The 27,504-nt window shown below is 39.1% G+C and overlaps 1 protein-coding gene across 2 annotated transcripts in view; it reads left to right on the forward strand.

Moving 5' to 3' along the window:
* MYO5B (myosin VB) overlaps positions 1–27,504 on the forward strand; it is a 3,346,216-nt gene that overhangs the window by 1,996,578 nt on the left and 1,322,134 nt on the right. For both annotated transcript variants that reach the window (XM_044078265.1, XM_044078275.1), the window contains exon 10: positions 23,421–23,686. In XM_044078265.1, the coding sequence (XP_043934200.1) occupies positions 23,421–23,686 (266 nt within the window). The remainder of the gene's footprint in view (positions 1–23,420; positions 23,687–27,504) is intronic.

Genomic DNA, 27,504 nt, shown 5'->3' on the forward strand with positions numbered 1-27,504 from the left:
AGGATGCCTTTTTCTCTGTTGAAACTTGGCTATCCAATGTCCAGTAAATACTCAACCCAAATAAAACTAAATGCCTCATCTTTGAACCCACCAAACATACTCAAAACAACTCTCACTTTAACATCACAGCAAAAGACAACAACACTATCTACCCAACAGATCACACCAAATTGCTAGGAGTAGAAATAGACAACAATCTCAAATTTGACATTCACATATCCATGACCATAAAAAAAGTCCACTAAAAACTAGGAGCCTTATATAGAAATAAGCAACTCCTCACCAAAGCAGCTAGGATTTCAGTTACAAATTTGCACCTTATCTCCACCCTACTCTATGCCTCTCCAATATATACCAACCTAAGGCAATGCGATTGCTGTTCTTTACTTGACTACTTTCCCTATTCCAAGATCTCAACCCATTAGGTGTCACCTCACAGTATGAACAGGAATGTGCAAACCTGCAAACTGGCCACACATACACCAACCAATATTAAACGTCCAGCAAATTCTCATTTCTTCACAATTTCCTTCCTACAACCATTTTATCTATCATCATTCCCAACCCGGTATCGGTGTGCCTGCAGTGCCATCTGAGGGACTTATCCAATGCCTTCAACTTTCTAAATGTTTGACCATACCAGAGCCAGGCATTGCCACCCCTTAATGATTGGGCCTCCAGTAAGGTCAGAAAATATACTAGCAACAGCAGTGCCTGCTCTGGTTGTTTCTCCACAATTTCTGCCATGAAATATATAAATCTCTAGTCTACTTATCCCATGTCCTGGCCAGAAATCCCAGCTTAAGCCGCTCACCGTGGGCAGCCAAGGATACTGTCAAATCCTCAGCAGTGGATTCCACCACTGCTATCCTGTGTGTTCCATCCAAGTCTAAAAGATCAAACAAATCCACAAATTCTCCCACCAGATCTTCTCCATTGAGAGAGGAATGTGTGGTGTAATGATTGCTCAATGCTCATTTGACTCCCATGCTAACACTTGTTGTGAATCCCCTCCCCCATTCTGGGCCAGTACTTTGCCTGAAATCCAGCTCATCTATCTGTTCCAACCATAGCAAACTGCCTGCTTCATTCACAGCCTCTTGGGACCCTTGCAACTGACCTGTTGCCTCTGCTGTCACTTTCCCTCCCCTCAATAATTCCTGCAATCCCACCCTGCCTTCCACAACAAGCTCCTGCAGCAGACCATTCAACTAACTATTTTCTGCCTGCTCAACCCTCATTTCCTCATCAGCATTCATAATAGACCCATTACCTGCAGAAGGTTGAGGCAACACTGGAACTTCTTCTGCTCCACCTTTCAACTTGCCAGACTTTTCTGCCCACAATTCCCACCTCCCCCCACTTCTGGGAGCACTCCACCAATGGACTTCTGAAATTTTCTTCCTCCAGCCTCTGGCCTATTTGGGCTGCTGACTGACTGGCTAATGTGGTGTTGAAGCTACCTGATGGAGAAAGTGGCCATCTGGACCTGGAGCTTCACCCATTCCTTCCTTATCTTTTCCATGCTCGCAAACTTATTAAAATAAAGAAGGACACGTACATTGCCCTTGGACAACATTGACCTTTGGTTAATAATATTATAGCCCCACATAGATACCGATCTATACCCTAGCTATTCTCCCCAACACACACTCTTCCTTCTGCTGCCTAACCCAGCTACCTATTACATATATTTTCTTTACTATACTTTACCTGTCAAAATCTAAGTAATTGGGCAAGCATGGAACTTACTCCCTACCATCTATTTCCATTATATATCTAACTAAAATATGTATGTTTAACTCTAATGCCTCATAGCAACCAGTGCTAAGGCAGCCCTCTCAATTGTCTCCCTTGATGATGCATCACCACACTTATTTAAAAGTATGTGTTATATCCCTTTTCAAACCTTTTTGTTCTCTCTCTTTTTAATTTTCTTAATTAATAAAAGCAACAAATTCCACCCAGGCCATTTGTTGTGTTATTATCTGTCTTATTATTATTATTATTATTATTATTATTATTATTATTATTATTATTATTATTACTAACAGCTACCTGCCTACTCCCAAGTACTGTAGCCCCCACTCCTTCATCTGGTCCCCTTCTCCTCAACCTCTGAATATCCTCCCCCCTCAGGCTGCTCGCTTCTAAAACCACAGCTCACCAGCCCCCTCATGGATGACAGTCCCTTCCACTTCAGAACCTGAGACAATTATGTGATACCTCTCTGTCTCTCCCTCTCTCTTTTTTTTTTTTTTTTATTTTTTTTTTGCAGGACCAAACCATCACCAGTTCAGTAGTTACACACCACTCGGGGAGAAAAGAGAAAAAGGGGAAAGAGATTTGGGCTTGAAAACCAGGTTAAACAAAGCACATCAGCATCAGCCCAGACACTTAACAACATTTCTCTCCAACTCTTCCTAATAGCTGCCTGTAAACAGACCTTCTAAACTTCTAAACCCATAGTCTTCCCTTTTCATCCCTCCTATCAGCATTTATATTACATATGGACAAATGTTGAAACAGTGATATATGACAATGACCTAAATATGTCGATAATGTCGTAAGAAAAAAAAAACATCAAAACAAAAAAACAAACAAAAAACAAAATAAATGCAAAGCCCACAACCCCCAACCACAACCCCCACAACCTCCAGAACAGCACTACGATTGCACTCAGTATAAAAACACCAATGTCTGTGTCTGCATGTAGTCTCATTCCATTGAACTGTTCGCATTCATTCCTCGGATTCAGGAGTCAATCGGTATGTATTGTTTTCGATTTTCACTGTATGATCACGTAATATAGACCCCGTCCTGAACTGCTCACCAATATTGATTTTAATTGTCCCTAACACATCGCCTACAATGCCAGCAGCGTTGAGCTGCCAGGGCTGCCATGACTGTAAAGCCTTAGGCTCACATGTTCACACACACCACTCATCCACATATTTATATATGTTGTTTTTATTTATTTATTTTTTTTTTATTTATTTTTTTTGACTGGGTTAGTCTCTTTATATATATATGTCCATTTTCTGTCAGTAGAAAAGGTAGGAGAAAAGCTCCAAAAGAAAAAGAGATAAAAGAAACAGAACAAAAAAAATAGATGCTATATACATTCAAAAAAAAACAAACAATACTATACAGCAGTATACACAGTTATTTTCAGCAGTGTTATATATATATATATACACACACACACACACACACACACACACACACATGCATACACACACACACACACACACACACACACACACACACACACACACACACACACACACACTCATATATAGGTTATTGCTCACACATGGATAGGTATAGTTAGATGGTGTTGTTTGTGTTGTCCAGGACAGATGGGGTGGAGAAATAGTAAGTGGATGAGGCTTCTGGGGTCAATTACAGCTGCATAGATGGTTGGTGAAGAGGTATGTTTCAAGTAGGCTTTCGAAGGAGGGTGTGGAGTTTTGTAGTCTGAGGTCAGAGGTTGTTCCATATTTTTGCTATTTCATGGGCAAATAGTGATTTTCCCGGAGTTGTTTTTGCATGTGATGGTTTCGATTAAGGCTTTGTTGAAGGATCGAAGTTGTCTATTTGAATTGTAGAAGTTCAGCATGCCAGTCAGGTTGGGGGTTTTCTCGAGATAGTACAGAATTAGATGAGCTAGGCTGAGTTGATGGTACCTTAATAGGTTCAGAAATTCAAGCCAGTGCAAGGCTTGTAGGAAAGGCAGTGGTGGTATTGTGATTTGGCATTGGTAATGAATCTAACAATTTTGTTGTAACAGATGGAAAGTTTATTAAGGTCAGTTTTGTAAAGATTATTTAGAACTGGGGATGCATAAAGTAGAGTAAATAGGACGTGGGTCCTGGCTATTGCAATTCGAGATTTGGTGGTTAGATAGAGGGAACCTAGCTTTCTGTGGACTTTGGTAATGGTTGTTGATATGTGCTTTGTGAATTTGAGTTGGTGGGTCAATGGTAACTCCTAGGAGTTTAGCCTCAGTGACCGGGGTGATTGGGGTTTTGTTGGAGAGTATAGAGAAGGTAAGGTTGCTCATTCTAGTAAAGAGGAATAGCATTAGTTGTGTTTTCTTGGGATTTAGTATGAGTTGTGAGTTGTTAAGCCAGTTCTCTATTTCAGAGAAGGCTTCTTGGGCTTTTTGTTGGAGAAGTTGGATGTGGGTGAAGTGCATATGAGAGTTGTGTTGTCAGCATATTGGACTATGTCAGCTTTAGAGGTAGATGAGTGGAGCTGGTTTGTGAAGATATTAAAAAGAAGGGGTCCTTGGACTGATCCTTGCTGGATCCTAAGGAGGTTGGGAGTAGGAGGGAATAGAGAGTTATGCCATTTGACGGATTGTTGGCAGTTATCCAAACAGCTGTTAAACCAGAGGAGGGTGGGGTTGTTAAGGTTGAGATCAGAGAGACAAGACAGTAGTTTATTATGTGAGACTGTGTTGAATGCCTTGGATAAATCTAGGATGGTAGCTGAGACAAATTTACCTAGATTCCTGTGGGAGTTTATAGTATTGGTGAATTTGAGTAGGGCAGTGGTGGTGCTGTGTGATGGGCGAAATCCATGTTGGGTTGAGGAGAGAAGATTGTTGGCGAGGAGATAGGAGAGGAACTGGTGATGAATACATCTTTCTAGGATCTTAGAGAGGGGAGAGAGAATTGCAATTGGTCGATAGTTGGAAAGGTCTAGGGAGGGGCCACCTTTGTGGAGTGGTATGATATATGACATTTTCCACAGAAGTGGAACGGTGTGTTCAGTGATGGATCTATTTATTAGAAGTGAAATGGGATAGGCTATAGCTGTGGATGCAATTTGGAGGTATTCTGCAGGAAGGTTATCGGCTGCAAGGGTGGTTGGTTTGAGTTTAGCCAGGAGTTTTTGGATAGTAGAGATAGGAACAGACTTAAGTGTGAAAGCTATGGTATTGATTTGGGCCTGAGATGGTTTTGGGGTGTTACAGGAAGGGATGTTGTTTAAGAGTTTGAGTACTGAGGAGGTGAAATAGTTATTAAAGCTGGAGGCTATGTCCATGTCTGTACCTGTTATATTGGGTGTGGGAGTGGTGGTTCTTCTGGGCTGTAGGATGTTATTTATTGTTGCCCAGAATTTTTGTGGTTTGGTACTGTATTTGTTTTGTTGAGTGATACAGTAATTTTGTTTATCAAGCTTAACCTGCTTTTTTGCTTTGTTCCGGAGCTCGTGAAAAGTTTGCCTAGCTGCGGGTGATCTGGTGTGGCACCAGGTTTTCCAGGCTTTATCCCTGGCTCTAAGTAGGGTTTTTGTGGTTTTCTGGAGCCAATGGGTGGGGTTGCTACATATCCTGATAGTTTGTAAGGGAGCTAGTTGGTTGAGGATATTTAGGAATGTGGAGTTGAAGTAATCAACTGCTTTGTCTAATGAAAGGGTTTTGATCGGAGACCAGTTGTAATATTGCAAGGCTCTTATGAAGTGGTCGCTAGGAAAAGTTTTGTTAGAGCGGGTTTGTAGAAGGGAGGGAGAGTTAATTATTTTAAGTTTTTGCCCAAGGTTAAAAGTGGTCGCTCAGAGAGTTTGGTAGGGTGCCACATTGGTTGATTTGTGAGGATCCAATCAAGTATATATTCTGTTTTTGTGGCCTTATCAATGCATGTGGGAGTATCTGTAAGTTTGGTGAAGTTATATAGTGTGGTGGGTGGGGGTGGGAGAATGGATGGAGTTCCAGTCAATGTTTACATCACCTAGCACAATAGTTTCTTGAGGGAGGGATTATGAGGACCAGTGAAGTATGGGTTCTAGAGTGGTTAGGTTGTCACCTGGGGGTATATAGATACCCAGGAGGTTTAGGTGCTTATGTTGGTTAAGGGAGAGCTTTGCAAATAGAGTTTCTGCATTGTTGAAGTTGGGGGAATCTTTTTGGAGGAGTTGGAGTTCTAGGTTGGTTCTGTGAAGTAGAGTTAAGCCTCCACCTCTTTTATGCCTCAGCTCAGGCTTTGTGCCCACTGAGTGGCACACAGCTACAGTTATCCCACTCCACAAGGGGGGATCCACTTTGGATCCCAGGAACTACCATCCCATCAGTCTGACGAGCCTGATCTGCAAGGGCATGGAACACATTATCATGGAACTTATAAACAAAGACATTGGCAACCTTCAAAGACTGGACCCCACCTAGTTTGGGTTTGTGAAGGGCCGATCTTGTCTCCTGAACCTGTTTGACTTCTTCGAATCAGTCTCCAGAGCTGTGGACAAGGGTAAGGTGGTCCACACAGCCTATCTGGACCTCGCCAAGGCCTTCGACACCATCCCCCACTCTGGAATCATAGATAAACTTACTAAGCTGGGCGTAAATCCCTACATCACTCAATGGGTTGCCAACTGGCTTACTGACAGAACCCAGACTGTAATAGTAGCTGACTCCAAATCCAGCTCCAGACAAGTGACAAGTGGAGTACCTCAGGGTTCAGTCCTGGGACCACTCTTGTTTGGCATCTACTTCTCTGAAGTACAGGCCAACACTAAGGGACTCTGGCTAACAAAGTTCGCAGATGACTGCAAACTGGGAGCTATTATTGAATCTCCAAATGATGTGGATATTCTACAAAAGGGCCTTACAGAAACAGATACCTGGTGCCAGAGCTATAGGCTCAAGCTTAATGCCAAGAAATGTATAGTTATCCCCTTTGGAAAAAAACATGTACCCATGAATTACCACATAACATCAAAAGTGTGATGAGAGACTTAGGGACACAGGTGGACACTGGTCTCACTTTCGATAACCACATCGCCACAACAGTCAGGAAATCCTTCTATGTGGCACACCTCATCACTAAGGGCTTTACATCCAGAAAAAAAGAGGTCATTGTCCCACTGTACTCATCCCTCATTAGACCCATTACAGAGTATAATGCCCCATTTGGTATGTACCTCACAAGACATCTGCAACAGCTGGAAAGGCCACAGAAATACCTCACTAAAAGAATCACAGGCCTAATGCAGATGCAGTATGCTGACTGTCTAAAAAACTCCAGCTATACTCTGTGGCATATCGTCTACTCAGAGGCGATCTCTGTTTAACATACAAGGCCATGTCAAACCCTGAGCTGTTGGACATGCTCCACTTAAAGAAATCCCAATCCCTCAGAACCACACGCTCCAGGTATCTAAACCTTGTCATCACAATGAACAAAACATGCTGGAGGGATATATTCCTGACTCAGACTCCCCATACTCTGGAATAGACTGCCCATACATGTCAAGCAGAGCGCATCCTTGACCTTCTTCAAAAGGAACCTTGATGATTGGATGGGAGTTAGGAAATTCACCCCGGGGATCATGTCAGTCACCCTGCCAGACATGGGTCCAGAGAAGTAAATATTGTGGGAAGAAATATCCTGGGAATTGTTATGGATAGGCTTGTATAGCCTAGTACCAACCTGTGAACCTATGTAGCCGGTCTACCCTGAGAATGTTATACCCAGGTGTGGTGATGGAATTATCTTTAATATGTGGTTTAAGCCATGTTTCTTTGATGATGTCATGAGGATTGCAGTGATGCTGGTGCCCTAGGTCCCCTACTACTCCCTCTCCTTCTTCATTGCCAGGTGTACCTTGTGGCTGGTGACTCGCATGCATGCCATGTTATGTGCCCTTATGCACACCACTGCCATCACGAGCAACTATCTGCCTCACAGGTCTAGGCTGCCTCTTATGCTATGTACAGCCCAGAAAGCCTCCATGATCTCCCATAGCAAAGCAAAAGAGAGGAGTTAACCACATCTCATCATGAAATCAGGTCTGTAACACTCATAAACCCCTGAATTCTCCACCAATTCCTTGCCCTTTCAATACTTTGTTTTTTTTTTTCATTTTTATTTTCCATTTGCGAACAGTGAGAAGAGGGAAAGGGAAAGTGAACGTAACCTCACCTGAAAGCTACCCAAAACTGCCAGTAGCACTTAGCATCTGTACACTAATCCCTATTTTTCTCTCTCTATTGTCTATTTGTATTCTACCACTGCACGAGGAAGAGAAGGTACAGAGTGGTACTAAACTACTACATCAGTTGATCTAGTGGATGCTGTCCCACACCAGGAATGTTCTCCATGCACTGAGAGAACTTGCTCAAATAACCCCACCAAAACTCCACCCCTGTCTAACTCACACTCTGTATCCAACAAATGATTACTACATCCTAGATAGGTGTATATTAGGCTAATGAACACCAGGGCCTTTATAAGCTTAGCTTGCAGTCCAATCCAGTTGTGTCCCTGTATGTCATAGGCATTTGCTAGGAGGAGGTATGTTAGGAAGTTTCTAGAGGTTATGTGGGAGGGGTATGTTAGTTTGGACATTACTGTCTGCCTCTGTCTATCATAGACATGGGGACCATACCCAGGGTGAATTTCTACATCTACATCCTGAATCCAACTCTCCACTTTTACCTGTAACTACAATAAGCTCTTAAATCCCCAAAAAAGCACTCATAGACAATGATGTCTGCCTGGAGCAAGCTATATTTATGACAAAATGGATTACTTGGACATTGCAATTTCCAAAGACTCTGTCAAAAAGTGTTTTAACTCACTGAAGCTTAAAATGAGTTTTTATGTACTTACAGTTCACACCCATACTGCCTTATAATGTTTTCTGGGTCTGGCTTCTTTAACTCAGTGACTTACCAGCTAATAATAGGCAGTATTAGAAAGGACAAGGAATTATTAACAAAATGACACTAAAATTGTTAGGCTTGGAATGTCCGGCAGTGGGGAAATTAATCTTTGCCACTTATTATTCATATTTTCAAATGTATGTTTATATTTTCATAACCAAGAGATCTACATCTTATTGAAGTTTATGATGTGAAACACCAATGTGGGAGACAGGGCAATTCAGTGTCAGTGCTGGTTTATATCACACTATACTGAAAATATTTCTAGTTGTTTTCTAGTAGTTATGAAAATAAGCAATATTCTCTTATATACTTAATACTTCAAAAACTGAGCGACTTACAAACTGTTGCAGGACATTAAGTGAAACCCTAGACGTTGCTGAAGGAAAATGTCTTTGATATTTGCACTGTAATTTTTACATCTTCAGAGGTATCCAGTATTGTTTGTTTTGTTAATTATTCAGTTAAGCATATATTTTCATATTTCTGTAAATATTTCAGGAAGCATGTACTTACAGAGGAATTTTTGTTGGCACGTGAAAACTTATGCCTGTTTAACAAAAATTCTCTGACAATATATGGCTAGGTTGTACAGTTTTCAATATATAATATGAGGAAAAAACAGCAAGGTTACCACGACCATAAAAGTTTTATTAGGTAGGATAAGCGCTTTCGAGTTAACATAACGCTTCATCAGATCCCGTTTAGAAAACCAAAGGAGACAGTCACATTTAAACAGAAATGTTAACCAGTCACAATACCAATTCAATAAACAATGACCTATTACATTAAGAGTTCAGTTTTCTCCCTTTCAGGACAGGCTTTAAAGAAACGTTCACATTAATACCTGGATAACTCTCATATTGTAATTTTAGAATCCACTTAAGCTGTAAAGTTTCTATGTAGCTGTTTAAGTCACCACCCCTAGGGTTTGATGTAACACACTGTAGAACTCTAAAGGAGAATGTATGCCCTGGATTCTCTTCAGCATGTTTGGCCAAAGCATTCCTAACATCATGAACTCTAATATCATATAAATGTTTTAAAACTTGGTCCTTTAATTTATTGACAGTCTTCCCTACACAAAAACATAAACAGGCATCACATGTAGCTAAATATGCAAGCTGTGTTGTCTGACACTCAGCATAAAACCTAGCTCTAACTATATGTGCCAAGGCAGGATGTTCAAAAATCTGTGATTTTGCAATATCTGAACAAGCCTTGCATCTATTGCAAGGAAAAGTGTCTGTTTTATGTGTAATACTATTAAGTACCTGTTTTTTAGAGCTACATAGTAACTGTTTTAAATTACCAGAATTGTTAAAACCAAACCTAGGTTTGCTACCTACAGTACCCAACGTTTTGGAATCAGCAGTTAATAGCTGCCAGTTCTTGGTGATGCTGTCACAAGTTAGGTCGACATCATTAGTAAACTTAGTAAAAAATCTTAGGCCTAGCGATTGTCCCCTTTTTCACCTATCTTTGGCCATCTGAATAAAAAGGTTTGGCCATACCATTCCTACTTGACATGATTTACTCAGAAATGTCATCAATTTGTTTATTCTCATATCCTCTTTCCAGGGACTGTTGGGTAAGTAGCCCTATATTCATTGGGCAGTCATCATCCTTGGTACACAACCTGGATATCCTTGTAAACTGACCCTTCAAAACATTAGAAAATAGAAACCTAGGTTGCATGCTATTAGATCTTAAAAGACTGTTTTTCCAACAAGCCTTTCTATATACCAGAAATATCTTTGTATAATTTCATATCAAGGAAATCAATACTAGAATTAGAAAAAGTTGAAGTAAAACTTAAAAACTGAGTAGTACTATTTAAAAACTCTATAAAGCATAATAAATCAGATTCTTCATCAGCCCATAGAGAAAAGATGTCGTCCACAAAGCATTGATAAAACTTTATGGAAGTAGAATAGCAGACATTATTAAAAACATAATTCTCTTCCCAGTGATACATTACAAGATTATCATACGAGTTGACACAGAGGGTGCCCATGGCAACCCCCCATTTTTGAAGATAAATATCTTTTCTAAACATAAAGCATTATTTTCCAAAATTAAATCCAATAAAGTACATATAAGTATAATAACACCATTCTTGTATCTACTTTTACTACTCAAAATCTCTCTCATAGCCTTTACACTATGTTCATTTTGAATAATGGTGAAAAGATTCTTAACATCAAGTGTGACAAAAAGCCAGCTAGAAGCTTCAGTAACATTAACAGTGGACTGGTAAAGATCCATTAAAAACTGGTTAGTGTCTTTTAACACTGAACTTAATGACAGTAAGATACATTTCAACGTTTGTTCAACAAAAAAAAAAAAAATAGAAAGGGGCTGTGTCACCCACTCAGTGCCAGATACAATAGGGAGCAAAGATGGATGTGGAGGATCTTTATCTATCTTGGGAAGCCCCTTCATGACTGGTACTATAGGTTTCTCAACATACAGAAAATAATAAAGCTGTTCATCAATTGCTCTGCTCATATGCAGGTCATACAGTGTATCATGTACATGTTTAATTAAACTATTAATGGATCTAAAATTTATATCAACATAAGTTTTGTCATCACTCAAAAGCTTGTGCATAGAATCAGCATAGTCACTAGCATTCATCACAGTCAAAGTACCACCCTTATCTGCAGGAACAATGCAGATGTCTGGGTTGTGCATCAGTAATTTTAAAGCTTCCCATTCATTCCTACTTAAGTTGTAGAAAGTTTTTTTTTATGTGGAGCTTGTAAAGCATTAATAATATCCTTTTCACATAACTTGACAAAGTTGCTAACATGCAGTGGTAATTTTGGATTAAACAAGCTGGTTTTCTTGAAGAGAACTTGTTCCGACTGTTTATCTCCAAACATTAATTTAAGTGTTAAGAGTCCTGGCGAACATATGTAAATCCAAAAGCACATTGTTGATATTGGAGGAGGCCTCAGGAATAAATGTTAAGTCCCTATTAAGAACTGCTGTTTTGCACGCATTCAGATGGTACTTGGAAAGATTAGCAACAAGATTGCTCATCTGCGAGCTTTCCTGTTCACTTGCTGGCCCTCTACTGAGAGTTTCCTTTTCTACTGCCAACTGCTGGCTGAGCAGACCGGTGTTCTTTGCTTCATCTTTACTGGAAGTGGAAAAACCAAAGGAGTAAGTAGATTTTGCGGTCTAGCCCCTGTTTTCTCATAGTTCAAACCGTCCTGATTCAAAGGGGGTGTTAGAATATCGCTACTGCTTTCCATGGAGTTAAGTGGTTTGGAGATGAGCTCAATAATGCTCACAATAGTGCTGGATTCAGCTGGTAACACTGAAGTCAATTCAGAAGGGGGGGGGTGTCAGATTTCAGCATATCTGGTTTCGGCATTACTTCAACAGATTGTTTGGGCCATATGAACACATTCCCACTGCTAAAATCTTTATAATCCCTTTGTAACTTTCTTAGTTTAGTCTGTTGTAATTTCACTTCATGAGATGTCACATTAGCAAAAAGTGTCTCTAGCATGTGCAGATATTGCTTACTTTCAAAGTGAGACATCATTCCATTCAATTGTTCATCAACTTTCCATAACAGTTCATGCTGTTCTGGCTTAAAGTAATCTATTATCAGGTGAATGTACTGGAAGCTTAAGTCCAGATTTAATTGTTGCCATTTCTTTAGAAGTTGGGAATGAGAATTACCATAATTCGGCATGTATAAAACACGCATCCTCCTAGGAACAATCTGAAACTTTAAACAGGCTTCCATATGGATTCGCTGCCACTGCAGCCTCTTAAGCTTGTAAAGATAACTTTCTAAAGTTCTTAACTTCTCTCCGAAGTCATTCAGACTTCTTGACTCCACATCAGCCTGGTTGGCATCATTGGTCTTCTCAAGCAATGCTTCTAATATAGGATTACTCAAAGATCTAGTTACATTTATTCACCTTTGTTGTAACTGGGTGGAAAAAGGATTGTAGTCTAATTCTACTGGTACCCCTTCAGCCATGTAGTGTATTGAACCAGATAAACAAGCCAATAACAGCAAAGAACAGTCCAACAACACTTGAAAACCAATGCTGGAGAAAAACCAAAGAACAAAATGAAGAAAAAACAGCAAGGTTACCATGACCATAAAACTTTTATTAGGATAAGCGCTTTCGTGTTAACATAAGGCTTCATCAGATCCAGTTTAGAAAAGCAAAGGAGACAGTCACATTTAAACAGAATTGTTAACCAATCACAATACCAATTCAATAAACAATGACCTATCACATTAAGAGTTCAATTTTCTTTTTTTCAGGGTAGGCTTTAAAGAAACATTCACATTACTACCTGGATAACTCTCAGCTTGTAATCTTAGTATCGACTTAAGGTCTAAAGTTTCTATGTAGGTCATTTTTTTATAAAATTGGTATTGTGACTGGTTAAGATTTCTGTTTAAATACCACAAAAGCGCTTATCCTACCTAATAAAAGTTTTATGGTCATGGTAACCTTCCCATTTTTTCTTCATTTTGTACTTTGTTTTTTCTACAGCATTAGTTTTCAAGTATTGTTGGCCTATTCTTTGCTGTTATTAGTTTTCAATATATAGAAATTTGTGGAAGTTGTGATTTGTGTGCATTGTAATATATTAAAGTATTTATGGAAAACGCTAAAAATGCACCAGCTATAATCACTGTAAATAATATCAAACAACACCAGAATAACGAAACCAAGAAAACACCAACGAGGAACCTTGTTCTGCAGAAACTACGCACAACAGTTGCTAAGAGTCTAACACTTCATACTTTAAAATAATTGTACATAATTTCAAATAAGCAGGCTCAACCAATAAGTATAAAACCCATAGAAAACAGTTTGTTCTATGGGATACAACTAAAATAAGGATAAATAATAAATAGTAAATAAGTGTGGATAGTGAAGGCAACCTACAATATATCCACACAAGCCAGCAAAATGAACCGGCTGGATTTAAAAGAGAAAAGGGGTGTGTGTACACATGTGTATTCTATCCCTAAACTACGTATATTATTTTAATGTTTGTGTTTATATTATTATTTTAGTATGTAAATGTCTGCCTTAAAAAACTAACTAAGGGAATGGCTTAACCCTATAGGTGTACAGGTTTTTCTCCCAATGGGATCTGGCCTGAGATTATCTAAGGTAGCTTCTCAATTTTAGAACCGGGGCGATGTTACAATTACTATTAAGGCCAGGATGGTTAAATGCGTCCAAGCGCAACTGCCACTCCAGCTCCCTGTTCTCCAAAATTAAGGAAAAGGGTCCACCCCTTAATTTTACAGGTACGTGGTCTATGGCCATAAATTTGAAGCTGTGGCCTGGGTTTAGGACTATATGCTTAGCTAAGGCATTATCGTCTCTGTTATTCCTAATCCATAACCGTCTGTCAGTTTTCCCAATATAGAACCCCCGACAACAGTTGCACATAGCAATATAGATGATAGATCTGCTCTCACAATTTAGGGGTAACCTGATAGCATACTTAGTGTCCCTTACTTGGAAAGTCTCGCCAACACAGATGTTATTACAAAACTTACAAAATCCACATCTAGTCATTCCTTTCCTTTTATGAAAAGTCCCTCCGTGCACATCTCTGTGTAAGAGTTCCTTGAGGTTATTAGACCTACTAAATATGAATCTAGGTTCCGTCCCTAGTTTTTCAGCTAGGAAACCGTTGGAAGAAATAAGGTACCAGTTTTTTCTAATGATGTCTAGAATACCTTGAGTGTTCATACTATAAGTGGTAACGAAACTCAACCGAAATCATGCTTTGGTCTTGGGTGTAATTTATGGTACGAAAAACAACGAAATGTTGCTTGGATGGTTGGAAATTTATGCTCACCTCATTCCGTCGGCTCGTGTCCTGCCCTGAGCTAGCACCAGAGCCATTGAGTGCTGGGTTTTGCTGGGGGTTTGTAAAAACCCTTAATCCTTTTGAACGTGACTTCCTCAATGAGTTCTACCAGCAATTCATCAGGGTACCCCCTGTTGGTAAACATTTCCTTAAGAAGAGTACATTCCTTAGTGAAGTCCACTAAAGTACTGCACATTCTTCCTGCCCTCACCAGCTGTCCCTTCACAATGGACCTTTTTTGTTTGTATGGGTGGAAGCTGGTGAAGTGCAGGAAAAAATTACAGTGCGTGGATTCTTTCCCACACACAGTTGATGTCAGAACCTTGTTTGTGGTATCTTTCACTAGTTTAACATCAAGATAATCTATCTCCTCAACTGAAAACTTAAATGTAAATTTCAAAAATTCAGTTGAAGAGTTAATAGATTCCACAAACTCTGTTGCTTGTGCTTCCGAGCCCCTGAACAACAAGAACATGTCGTCCAGGAACCGGGTATAGAATGTAACAAGCTCACTATTTCCAAGAACCCTATTCAAGATGTTTGCCTCCCAATAGCCCATCACATAGTTTGCTACCCCGAGCCCATCGCCACTCCACGTTTCTGCAAAAAGAAATCACCGTTAAAGGTGAAATAGTTGCTAGTCAACACAATTTCCAGCAACTCAGTGGCCAAGTCAACCTCAAGTTTAGAGGCACCAAAGCTGTTCAACATAATACCAATCCACTCCACCGCCTCCAAATGTGGAATGGAGGTATATAGGTCTATGACGTCAATGGTCAACAAGTTGTTATTGTCATGGTACGGTACACGGTTGATGTTGTCAAGGAACGTCCATGAATCCCTACATATACTGGGAATTCCTTTAATATACTTATCCAGTATCTGGGTGATAAGTTTTGAACATGGGTAAGTTATGGACGACCTCCCGTCAATCAATGCCCTCATGGGGGGGTCACTGATGCTCTTATGGATTTTAGGGATACCAAACATGACGGGTATCTTTGAACAAGTTATGTCGATGTAATTATACATATTCATGTCAATTTTACCCGTCAAAAAAAGGTCCCTAAAATAACCCCTAATTCTCTGAATGCTGCCATTGACTTCATTCTTTGAGGATGCTGTATAGGCGTCACTTTCTAATAATAATGACATCTTCTCATTATATGTTGTGTTATGAAATATGACAAGCCCCCCACCTTTATCGGGTTTTAATACCCTCCTCTAGGAGTACCATCTGTTCTTTAGTAACATTGTATTGTTTAATCCTAGATCTATTATTAGTATTGTGGGCTAGGAATCTAAAATCCATTTCACAGTTGTTTTCAAACAACTGTAAAGTGGAATGCAAAGGGGGATTGAACACACTGGCTAACTTTAAATTATTAATCGTGGTACCTTCTTCAATTGGATTATCACCATCAGATAGTTGGTTGAACATGAGTTGGAGGTTCATCTTCCTCACAAAACATTTAAGTTCTATGATTTCTTTGGCAATGTTACCATTCCTACTTGGAACGAAAGAATTGCCAAATGCCAATAGTTCAACCAACTGGTTGTCAAGAGTGATGTCAGAAAAGTTATAGATCCTGAAATCACCATTATTATTTGTAAGAATGGTGGGATAGTTTGTTTCCAACACTTGGTCCGGGAAAACCGTGTTGTCTAAACAACCACGGAGAGGAGTACCACTATCTGTCCCCTCATCACTCAGATCTACCTCTAACTCTTTCTCTTGTTCCCATAAGGCCTCCTGTCGCGTTGGCCTAAAAAATTACTGTTATTGTAGCCTGTGTTCTGTTTGTTCGATTTACTGTTGTTGCTAAAACCACTCTGGGAATTGCCAAGTCCCCCTTTGTCCCTAGCAATCCCCTTAATTCTGTTACTCCTCCTGGGTTCTGGATTATTGTCACTTACAGTGCCTTCAAAAACATCCTCCTCTATTATGTCTTCCAGCCTAGTGTCATTCTCTTCTATTTGTGTTGTTGAATTAACCCTACCTGTGCCTGTACGTGTAGCACCAATTCCCTTTAGATTAAATCGAGAACCTCCTTAGATAATCTCAGGCCAGATCCCATTGGGAGAAAAACCTGTACACCTATAGGGTTAAGCCATTCCCTTAGTTAGTTTTTTAAGGCAGACATTTACATACTAAAATAATAATATAAACACAAACATTAAAATAATACACGTAGTTTAGGGATAGAATACACATGTGTACACACACCCCTTTTCTCTTTTAAATCCAGCCGGTTCATTTTGCTGGCTTGTGTGGATATATTGTAGGTTGCCTTCACTATCCACACTTATTTACTATTTATTATTTATCCTTATTTTAGTTGTATCCCATAGAACAAACTGTTTTCTATGGGTTTTATACTTATTGGTTGAGCCTGCTTATTTGAAATTATGTACAATTATTTTAAAGTATGAAGTGTTAGACTCTTAGCAACTGTTGTGCGTAGTTTCTGCAGAACAAGGTTCCTCGTTGGTGTTTTCTTGGTTTCGTTATTCTGGTGTTGTTTGCGCTTGTTTGTTTTTGAGGACACCTGTTGGTTTAGCAGTTACTGGCACAGCGTTATGGCAAGTGGTAATAATGGAGACGAAATGGACTTAACAGTTTTAATAGCTGGCTTATCGAGCAGACTCGACCAAATTAACTCACGGATGGATGATATGCAAGTTACATTTCAAGCATTTAAAGAAAGGCACCCGGAAGGTGCCGGGTTGACGGGGCTGAGCCAGGGCAGTGACAATGATTGGATTCCAGCTGCACAACCGGAACGGCGTCCTTTGGAGGCTTCTTATACTAATTTAGGCAATAGTCAGAACAACAAGATTCTCCGTGTGGGCAGCGTTTCCTTTAATGAGGACGAGGCCGGCCGCTCAGCGTCCTATGCAGGAGCAGTTTTGAATGCTCGGTCTAACGGTGACCAACGGACAGACCAGGACACTACCGCAAACAGAACCACTGGTAGGGTTGACGGGTTACCCAACCTTGGCGGTTGGTTACTGGACACTACCGGCTTTATGTTTGGGCAAGAAGGTACGTCTACTGGTACTGACTTACCTAATGGGAACATATGTTTAACTGATAAACTCAAGCTGTTTGACTCCAAACTGCTAAAACTTAAAAAGTTGCAGTTGGAGTCGGCATATTTTAAACAGTGTATTGCTGAAAAGCTGGTACCGAAGGGACTACGAAACAACTTTATGCCGTCAGGCCTTATTACCGACTCGGACTTTTTAGTTGATTTAGAAACATTGTTTCAAAAGCAAGGTAGTGAATTGCTTGACCTTATTGTTAAGTATTATGCAATACATATTGACATTTTACTGAATGACATAAATGACTTGGACAAAGATGTTAAAGCTCATCTTGATTTTAGTAGATACAGATTTGACTATGGGAGAATTTTGTCTAGTATAGACACACTTTTAATAAAATTAAAAGGTAACAAAAATAGGAAACTAGTTAGGGATAGGGAGGCATACCTGAAAAAGTCTGCCTACCCTAATCTAAAGGGAATTGGTGCTACACGTACAGGCACAGGTAGGGTTAATTCAACAACACAAATAGAAGAGAATGACACTAGGCTGGAAGACATAATAGAGGAGGATGTTTTTGAAGGCACTGTAAGTGACAATAATCCAGAACCCAGGAGGAGTAACAGAATTAAGGGGATTGCTAGGGACAAAAACAGAACACAGGCTACAATAACAGTAATTTTTTAGGCCAACGCGACAGGAGGCCTTACGGGAACAAGAGAAAGAGTTAGAGGTAGATCTGAGTGATGAGGGGACAGATAGTGGTACTCCTCTCCGTGGTTGTTTAGACAACACGGTTTTCCCGGACCAAGTGTTGGAAACAAACTATCCCACCATTCTTACAAATAATAATGGTGATTTCAGGATCTATAACTTTTCTGACATCACTCTTGACAACCAGTTGGTTGAACTATTGGCATTTGGCAATTCTTTCGTTCCAAGTAGGAATGGTAACATTGCCAAAGAAATCATAGAACTTAAATGTTTTGTGAGGAAGATGAACCTCCAACTCATGTTCAACCAACTATCTGATGGTGATAATCCAATTGAAGAAGGTACCACGATTAATAATTTAAAGTTAGCCAGTGTGTTCAATCCCCCTTTGCATTCCACTTTACAGTTGTTTGAAAACAACTGTGAAATGGATTTTAGATTCCTAGCCCACAATACTAATAATAGATCTAGGATTAAACAATACAATGTTACTAAAGAACAGATGGTACTCCTAGAGGAGGTTAGTCGCTTACCTGTACGGGTATTAAAACCCGATAAAGGTGGGGGGCTTGTCATATTTCATAACACAACATATAATGAGAAGATGTCATTATTATTAGAAAGTGACGCCTATACAGCATCCTCAAAGAATGAAGTCAATGGCAGCATTCAGAGAATTAGGGGTTATTTTAGGGACCTTTTTTTGACGGGTAAAATTGACATGAATATGTATAATTACATCGACATAACTTGTTCAAAGATACCCGTCATGTTTGGTATCCCTAAAATCCATAAGAGCATCAGTGACCCCCCTATGAGGGCACTGATTGACGGGAGGTCGTCCATAACTTACCCATGTTCAAAACTTATCACCCAGATACTGGATAAGTACATTAAAGGAATTCCCAGTATATGTAAGGATTCATGGACGTTCCTTGACAACATCAACCGTGTACCGTATCATGACAATAACAACTTGTTGACCATTGACGTCATAGACCTATATACCTCCATTCCACATTTGGAGGCGGTGGAGTGGATTGGTATTATGTTGAACAGCTTTGGTGCCTCTAAACTCGAGGTTGACTTGGCCACTGAGTTGCTGGAAATTGTGTTGACTAGCAACTATTTCACCTTTAATGGTGATTTCTTTTTGCAGAAACGTGGAGTGGCGATGGGCTCCCCTTGCGGTGCGGGGGTAGCAAACTATGTGATGGGCTATTGGGAGGCAAACATCTTGAATAGGGTTCTTGGAAATAGTGAGCTTGTTACATTCTATACCCGGTTCCTGGACGACATGTTCTTGTTGTTCAGGGGCTCGGAAGCACAAGCAACAGAGTTTGTGGAATCTATTAACTCTTCAACTGAATTTTTGAAATTTACATTTAAGTTTTCAGTTGAGGAGATAGATTATCTTGATGTTAAACTAGTGAAAGATACCACAAACAAGGTTCTGACATCAACTGTGTACAGGAAACCCACGTACTGCAATTCTTTCCTGCACTTCACCAGCTTCCACCCATACAAACAAAAAAGGTCCATTGTGAAGGGACAGCTGGTGAGGGCAGGAAGAATGTGCAGTACTTTAGTGGACTTCACTAAGGAATGTACTCTTCTTAAGGAAATGTTTACCAACAGGGGGTACCCTGATGAATTGCTGGTAGAACTCATTGAGGAAGTCACGTTCAAAAGGATTAAGGGTTTTTACAAACCCTTACTTTTCCAGCAAAACTCAGCACTCAATGGCTCTGGTGCTAGCTCAGGGCAGGACACGAGCCCTGACGGGAATGAGGTGAGCACCATAAGGGCACTTCCAAGACCCAAGTGCGATTTCTCGTTGAGTTTCGTTACCACTTATAGTATGAACACTCAAGGTATTCTAGACATCATTAGAAAAAACTGGTACCTTATTTCTTCCAACGGTTTCCTAGCTGAAAAACTAGGGACGGAACCTAGATTCATATTTAGTAGGTCTAATAACCTCAAGGAACTCTTACACAGAGATGTGCACGGAGGGACTTTTCATAAAAGGAAAGGAATGACTAGATGTGGATTTTGTAAGTTTTGTAATAACATCTGTGTTGGCGAGACTTTCCAAGTAAGGGACACTAAGTATGCTATCAGGTTACCCCTAAATTGTGAGAGCAGATCTATCATCTATATTGCTATGTGCAACTGTTGTCGGGGTTCTATATTGGGAAAACTGACAGACGATAGAATGTCCTATATGCGATTAGGAATAACAGAGACGATAATGCCTTAGCTAAGCATATAGTCCTAAACCCAGGCCACAGCTTCAAATTTATGGCCATAGACCACGTACCTGTAAAATTAAGGGGTGGACCCTTTTCCTTAATTTTGGAGAACAGGGAGCTGGAGTGGCAGTTGCGCTTGGACGCATTTAACCATCCTGGCCTTAATAGTAATTGTAACATCGCCCCGGTTCTAAAATTGAGAAGCTACCTTAGATAATCTCAGGCCAGATCCCATTGGGAGAAAAACCTGTACACCTATAGGGTTAAGCCATTCCCTTAGTTAGTTTTTTAAGGCAGACATTTACATACTAAAATAATAATATAAACACAAACATTAAAATAATATACGTAGTTTAGGGATAGAATACACATGTGTACACACACCCCTTTTCTCTTTTAAATCCAGCCGGTTCATTTTGCTGGCTTGTGTGGATATATTGTAGGTTGCCTTCACTATCCACACTTATTTACTATTTATTATTTATCCTTATTTTAGTTGTATCCCATAGAACAAACTGTTTTCTATGGGTTTTATACTTATTGGTTGAGCCTGCTTATTTGAAATTATGTACAATTATTTTAAAGTATGAAGTGTTAGACTCTTAGCAACTGTTGTGCGTAGTTTCTGCAGAACAAGGTTCCTCGTTGGTGTTTTCACTGTAAATAATATGTCTTACTGATAAAATTGCTATTTGTACAGTTTTTATAGCTTTCATTGTCCACAAAATATTTACATTTGCTTACCTTATGCTTTTTAAGTTTATTTTTTTTTCTGAAAGTGCACTGGAATGTAAGGTGTGCAGGCTGCCAGAGGTGTGACACCACATTGGTGTTAATGAGTTAAACCTATAGGAAATTAGCATTTCGAAAACATCTGTATTGGAGCTGCAGCCCCCATCACCAGAACATGCATAGTAAAGGGACTATGGTCCAACTGTCCACATTATTTAAAACAACATTTTTATCAAAATTTGAGTACTTGATGCAGATGTTCTTGGACAGGAAAAATAGCCCAAGGACTTATTAGACAATATCACAAGACAGATATTAGAAGGTAGAAAAACGAGATTTTGCCCCATTGTAGGCAACAAGCAGTTTACTTGTCAAACCATTTAATTACTGGTCTTTAGTCAAATGTCATCAGTTCCCAAGCAATGGTTGTGCTCTATTCCACTAACACATACATGATTAGGTCACTTATAACTAAGATCTGGAGTTTATTATTCACACACTTCATAAGAGGAGGCTTTAAGTGAAACCCATGGTTGGTTACAAGAAAGGGGGAAATATAAAACAAATGCTCAAAATGAACAAGTACCATAAATACATTTCTGACGGTCTCAATATTTTAGCAAGTGTGTACAGTAGATCATCTGGGTGTCCTGAGCCTTTTAATTGTGAGACAAAGTGTTGATAAAATGGTAAGAAGTTTGTATAATAGGATCAGTGAACATTATTATGGCATTAAAATATGAATTTGGGCAATGCACTATTTAAACATTCAGTAATCTGCAGAGATTTTCAGAAATGTTTGTTTTTCATAATTGGCAAAGTGAATGGGAGTGGGAAAGAAGGAGCATCGAAACCCAGCTAGAATAGAGAGAACTTAAATGACACTATCAAACCTTGGGTTAATGACTATGTGTCCATCTCCTATATGCTAAGAGTCTGATCAGCAAACTTGTAATAACTGCATCAGTTACTGGTTTTCAGTTTGTAGTGAGAGTCAGGTACATTTTTAACTTTTTATGAACATTTTTACAATTTTTAGTTATTTTTCATACTACAAATTTTGTATGCTTCATTTGCAATGACTTAAATAGTTTTGAAACAACTATTGTTTCAAGTATTTGGTGATAGGACAAATGGAAATATTATTGTAACAGTATCATGCGATGTTATGGTGCTTGTGATTACGTCACCTTTTTTGCATAAATAGTGCGGACTTAACCAGTTAATTTACATTTAGATGAAGTCTCATCTATAAATTAGATGAAAGTCCTTAGTCTGAATAAAGGCTTTGTATATGAGGCTTAGTTGCAGATGTGTTTTTTGATTACTTGTTTATCCGATAAATAAATAAATGAATTAAGTTAAATATTTAATGCAGCTAGACAGTGCAGGAGAGTGTCCTTGCATGCTCACATGTGCATAACCTCTGCTTAGGGGGCACTGTTGACACTGTTACATAATGAGTCCTTTTTGCACACAGCTACCTTCTTCCTTTAAATTGAAAGTGAGCCTGTAGCAGACTTCTTATGTATTCACTCTGAAACTGGGTAATGGCTTCATCTGCTGAGTTCTTCCTCACCTAGCAGGCTACCTTACATCTAAATAACTAGATAAATCTATTTTAGGTTCACTCATAGTTAGCATGCAGACAGGAAAACTAGTCCAGTTCCTCAACTGCCTCATAGCAGTCTGGCTAATTGACTTGTTCAGAGTCAGACATTAGGCAAATAGAGGCTGAGGTAAACAGACTCTGAACTACAGGAAGTCACTTGTTAACATCCCATAGCCTTAATCCTCTGCATTACCTGTTAGACTTTTGTGTTACCATCGACCTAACCAGGTACTGTGAACCCTTTCTCAGTGTGCTGATAGTTGTGGTGTTAGTTCAGGATAGCATTGCATTGTACATTTTAGGGTTCATATAAGTACTACAATTTTAAAAATTCAGTATTTGTCCTCAGAGTGAAATTAAGGCAGAATCTGCATTACCAGCATGATATATGTCAACAAAATTTTGACTCCTTTAAAGAAATGCCAACACAAGTGTAAGTAATGACTGTATTTGTGTTTACATCTTAGTGTTTCAGTTGTGCCAGTTTTTTATATGTTTTGCTTTGCCATAGAGAGAAGATGAGCATCTGAATTACTTTTGTGAACTTTTGGGAGTGGAACATGATCAGATGGCTCACTGGCTCTGCCATCGAAAACTTATAACAACGTCTGAAACGTACGTGAAGTCAATGTCTAAGCAGCAAGCGTTGAATGCCAGAAATGCTTTGGCAAAATTAATTTATGCACAGCTCTTCAACTGGATTGTGGAGCACATCAATAAGGCACTGCATACAACCTTGAAGCAGCACTCTTTTATTGGCGTCTTGGACATTTATGGGTAAGAAGTCACGTAGAATTTTCATTTGACTTCACAACCAGATTTCTTCCACTGTCTCTCTTTTATCCTGTTTGGATAGTTAATGCTAAAGTGTATCTTATTTCCATATAGAAGTTATATTAGAAAAAGTGCTAAAAATACTCAGCAAGATTCTGCTGATCATTTACATTTAGATAATACCCTAGTATAAATCTAGGGAGAGACTGTGCTATATCAGATTGTAGTTTTTGTATAACTGGTTTTATATTTCAATGTTCCATTGATTGTACATGTGTATAGATGTATGTTACAGTACCAGCATAATTTCAACTAGCAATAATAATCATGTAGATGAATGCTGACCGAATCTTTCATTATTTCTTATCCTTAGGGCATTGCATTTTTAAACATAGCAATTATGACATAGATTTTTCCCTCAACAGTTTATATCAAGCACTGAAAAACCCATCTAGCCAAAAGATGCACAGAATATTTTGAGTACATATATGTGGCAGAGTCAATATTTTCAGAATATTTCACCCATTACTTGTTTGTAATTCATTTCTCAAACTTCTGTCAGATTGTATGAAGGGCTTTAACTGCACTTTGAAGGATAACGGTAGATCATCAGCTCAGCCCTGTGCCATTTTGACTTGGTGTTTTCATCTGTCATTGTTAATATTTTGTTTACTGGAATTCTAGATATTCTTTTGTAGTTAAGATACAAGAAAGTGCAGTGATGTTCCCTTTCTCCCAAGACCAGAAGCAGACCTCTGTGATGGATGCCTTGTAGCTTTGCAGTTAGTTGTTGCACCTGATTCAATACCAGGATTGCCTTGGAAATACGTTTTGGTATAGAAATGTGCTGGCCACTTTGAGCAAGCCCAACTGCTGACACTTTGTCTTGACCACCATGTCCACTGTGCATTATTCAGATTCTGTTTCCTTATCAGTCAGGACTTCATGATATTTTATAACAGAAGCAGTCTGTAGCCAGGAGCCATAACTTATTGAAATTCCAAAGCATTCACCATTGTTCATGCCTGCAGTTTTAGAGTAATATGCTGGTCTCATCGCTCTTCAAACGTATTAACCTCCAGTCTTTCCCGGCCATTTATTAACATGCATCTCAGACTACAACCATAGATCCCTTCCCAGCATAACCTTCTACCAAAAACCCAAATTAAAGTTGCACTGTTTAGACCAAAACTTCTCCAGCCTAGGAGCACAAGTTTGGTAATCCTTCTAACCTCTCTTAAAGCATAATTATCCTTTAATGTATTCACAAAGGAACCTAAGCACTTCTTATTCAGAGACGCCTCTTTCACTTGTTACACAATGTGTGCAGTTACCTAACTATACAACCCTCTCATTTCATCTCTTAGTCACCTATGTCCACCAGTGTTTGGATACACTCAACCATTTTAAGCAAACCCCCAGGACTTAAGCTCTGTATATGATGAATATAGCCACAACTACTTTCCCCATCACTCTTTACTTTCCCTATTGGTGATGGTATTCATAACTAGAATGAGGAAAATGAAGTCATCTGAAAAAAATGCCAGTTAAGCATCGCCGTGGAGATTCTATGTCTCTTTCATAGGAATTGAAAATAAGAAGGGACCTACCATAAATTCCTATCGGATGCCACTTATAATATTATGGCTGTGAAGGTTAACTATTCCCTCAGTGGTTTACCAGAAAATCAAAAATTTCACAAAGGATGGAGAGGTTAAACCAGAGACATTTGAGGAGTATGGACTAAAACTATGAAGAACGTTGGGACACCAGAGATCTATGACCTCCCATCCAGAGTAATAATGTTTGAAATATAAACTGAAAAATAAAAACTAGTTCCACCCCTGCTACAGAACTGGTCCTGGGACACAATTGTTGCCAATGAATTTCAACATCACAGTACATGCTGTGACAAGCAAGTCAGTGATAGCAGGGAAAGGTAAACTAAGTAATTTTGCAGAAGTCCAACTTCCGAGTGCATTCCTTTTATTAGCTGGACTGTACCACTACAATCCCCCACCCCATTAATTATTTGAGAATCACAGATGGTAATGCAGAGGGTATCTTGTGCATATCCCTTGCATTTCTATGGAAAATATACGTGGTATCCATCTCTGAGGTGACACAATGTCAGACAAAGTATTTAAAGAGCTACTGACAAGAGTATTTCTATTTTGAAGCTATTTTACTTTCTTCTGTTGCTGAAATTCTGTTTGAGTTCAGTTTTAATTTTCAGCTAATTGTATTTACTGTTTAGGTTTTTAGAACAAGAGTGATCCTGTGCACATGATTCACTTTCAAAGCTGACAGAAGTGACAGTGTGTAAAACCTGAAATGTATCTATGTATATGACTGTTTATACATATGCACCCAATGAGAGTGGTTCTTTGATGTTGTTTATACATCTGGCAGTACAGGTTAATGGTAATTAGAGTAAACATCTATCAAAAACAAGATAGTTTTATTGTTATTTTATGTTACTGCTAATCTGTTGTACTACTTTTCCTGTTTGGTTGTAGTTCTGCTTTCAACACCTTTTACAGGCAACGTGTTAAGTGTGTTAAAACACACAGCTTATTGTGGTATGACACAAAATGATGTTAGTGGGTCTGCAAAAGCTTTATAGTAATAGTCTGAAAGAAATTACAGCTTTTTGTCTTTCTCTTAAGATATGCAATATAGGCTGGGCTCGTATTAAATCAGCAAACACTTAAAATAGCGAACAATATTTAATCAACCCTTTTTATTTGAAGTGGTGAAATCCCGAAAACATGGAACAGTGATTTTTTTCCCAGGGAAAAAAAATCACTTGGTCGTTTTCGTGACCTTGCCATTTCCTCCACTGTGGTGCAATCTCAGAGTTGGTATATTTAAGTAGAGGTGTGTGGGGGTGAAGCCCCTGCTTTATTTTGTGTTTGTTTTGGGGGGGGTTGTTTTTTTTTGTTTGTTTTTTTTAACGGAGCAGCGATTTTTTCCCCTGGGAAAACAATCACTGTTCGTGTGTTTGGTACTTTGGTGTTTTGACATATTTGGGTCGTTTATTTTTTTAAAAACTCTACCCTGTGCATCAGTCCTGTGGCTAGGCTGCTCGTCCCATCTCACTACCCACTTTCTCCCTCTATTGATGTAACAAACAGGAATTCCTCCCTTTAACTGTGAAGACGTTCTGGATAGCCTGCTTCCCAGGATCAATCTACACTACCTATTTCAAGGGCTGTAATTTACCCTCCTGCAAAGAAAGCTCAGTCTTACTTCCTCTTGTGCTCCCTCTATTGATTTACCAAACAGGAATTCCTCCTTTTAACTGTGAAGATGTTCTGGATAGCCTGCGCCCCAGGATCAATTTGCACTACCTATTTCAAGGACTGTAATTTACCCTCCTTCAAAGAAAGCTCAGTGTATGTAGCTGTAAAGACTATTTTTTTGTTTGTTTACTAGTACTTTTTGGTCTGGATTATGCTTTGCTTTTTTATTTTTCTACAAAACCTGTATATTAAATTACCAGTCTCGGTGAACCTTGCACGTTCAGTGTACAGCCTTCCTTTTGCCACTAGGTGGCAGCATTCACCCATTGAACATAATTTGCAAAGTTTAATATAAAGTAAAAATAATCAAAACCTGCAAAAAAAATAAAAAAATTCTTCCCAGCCTCAGTAATTACTCACTTATTTAACACGTTCTCACTGCCCTAAGCTAGAGAATCTATGGACTCATCCACCTCATTCTCAGTTTTCCCCTCTGATAAATAATATATATACTCTACAAGTGTTTATTACATGCCGCAGTGGTACGGCGGTAGTGTTGTTACCTCACAGCAAGAG

Source organism: Protopterus annectens, chromosome 1.part1 (genome assembly GCF_019279795.1).
Source record: "Protopterus annectens isolate FY-2018-M chromosome 1.part1, PAN1.0, whole genome shotgun sequence".
In the NCBI taxonomy this organism is placed as follows: domain Eukaryota; kingdom Metazoa; phylum Chordata; order Ceratodontiformes; family Protopteridae; genus Protopterus; species Protopterus annectens.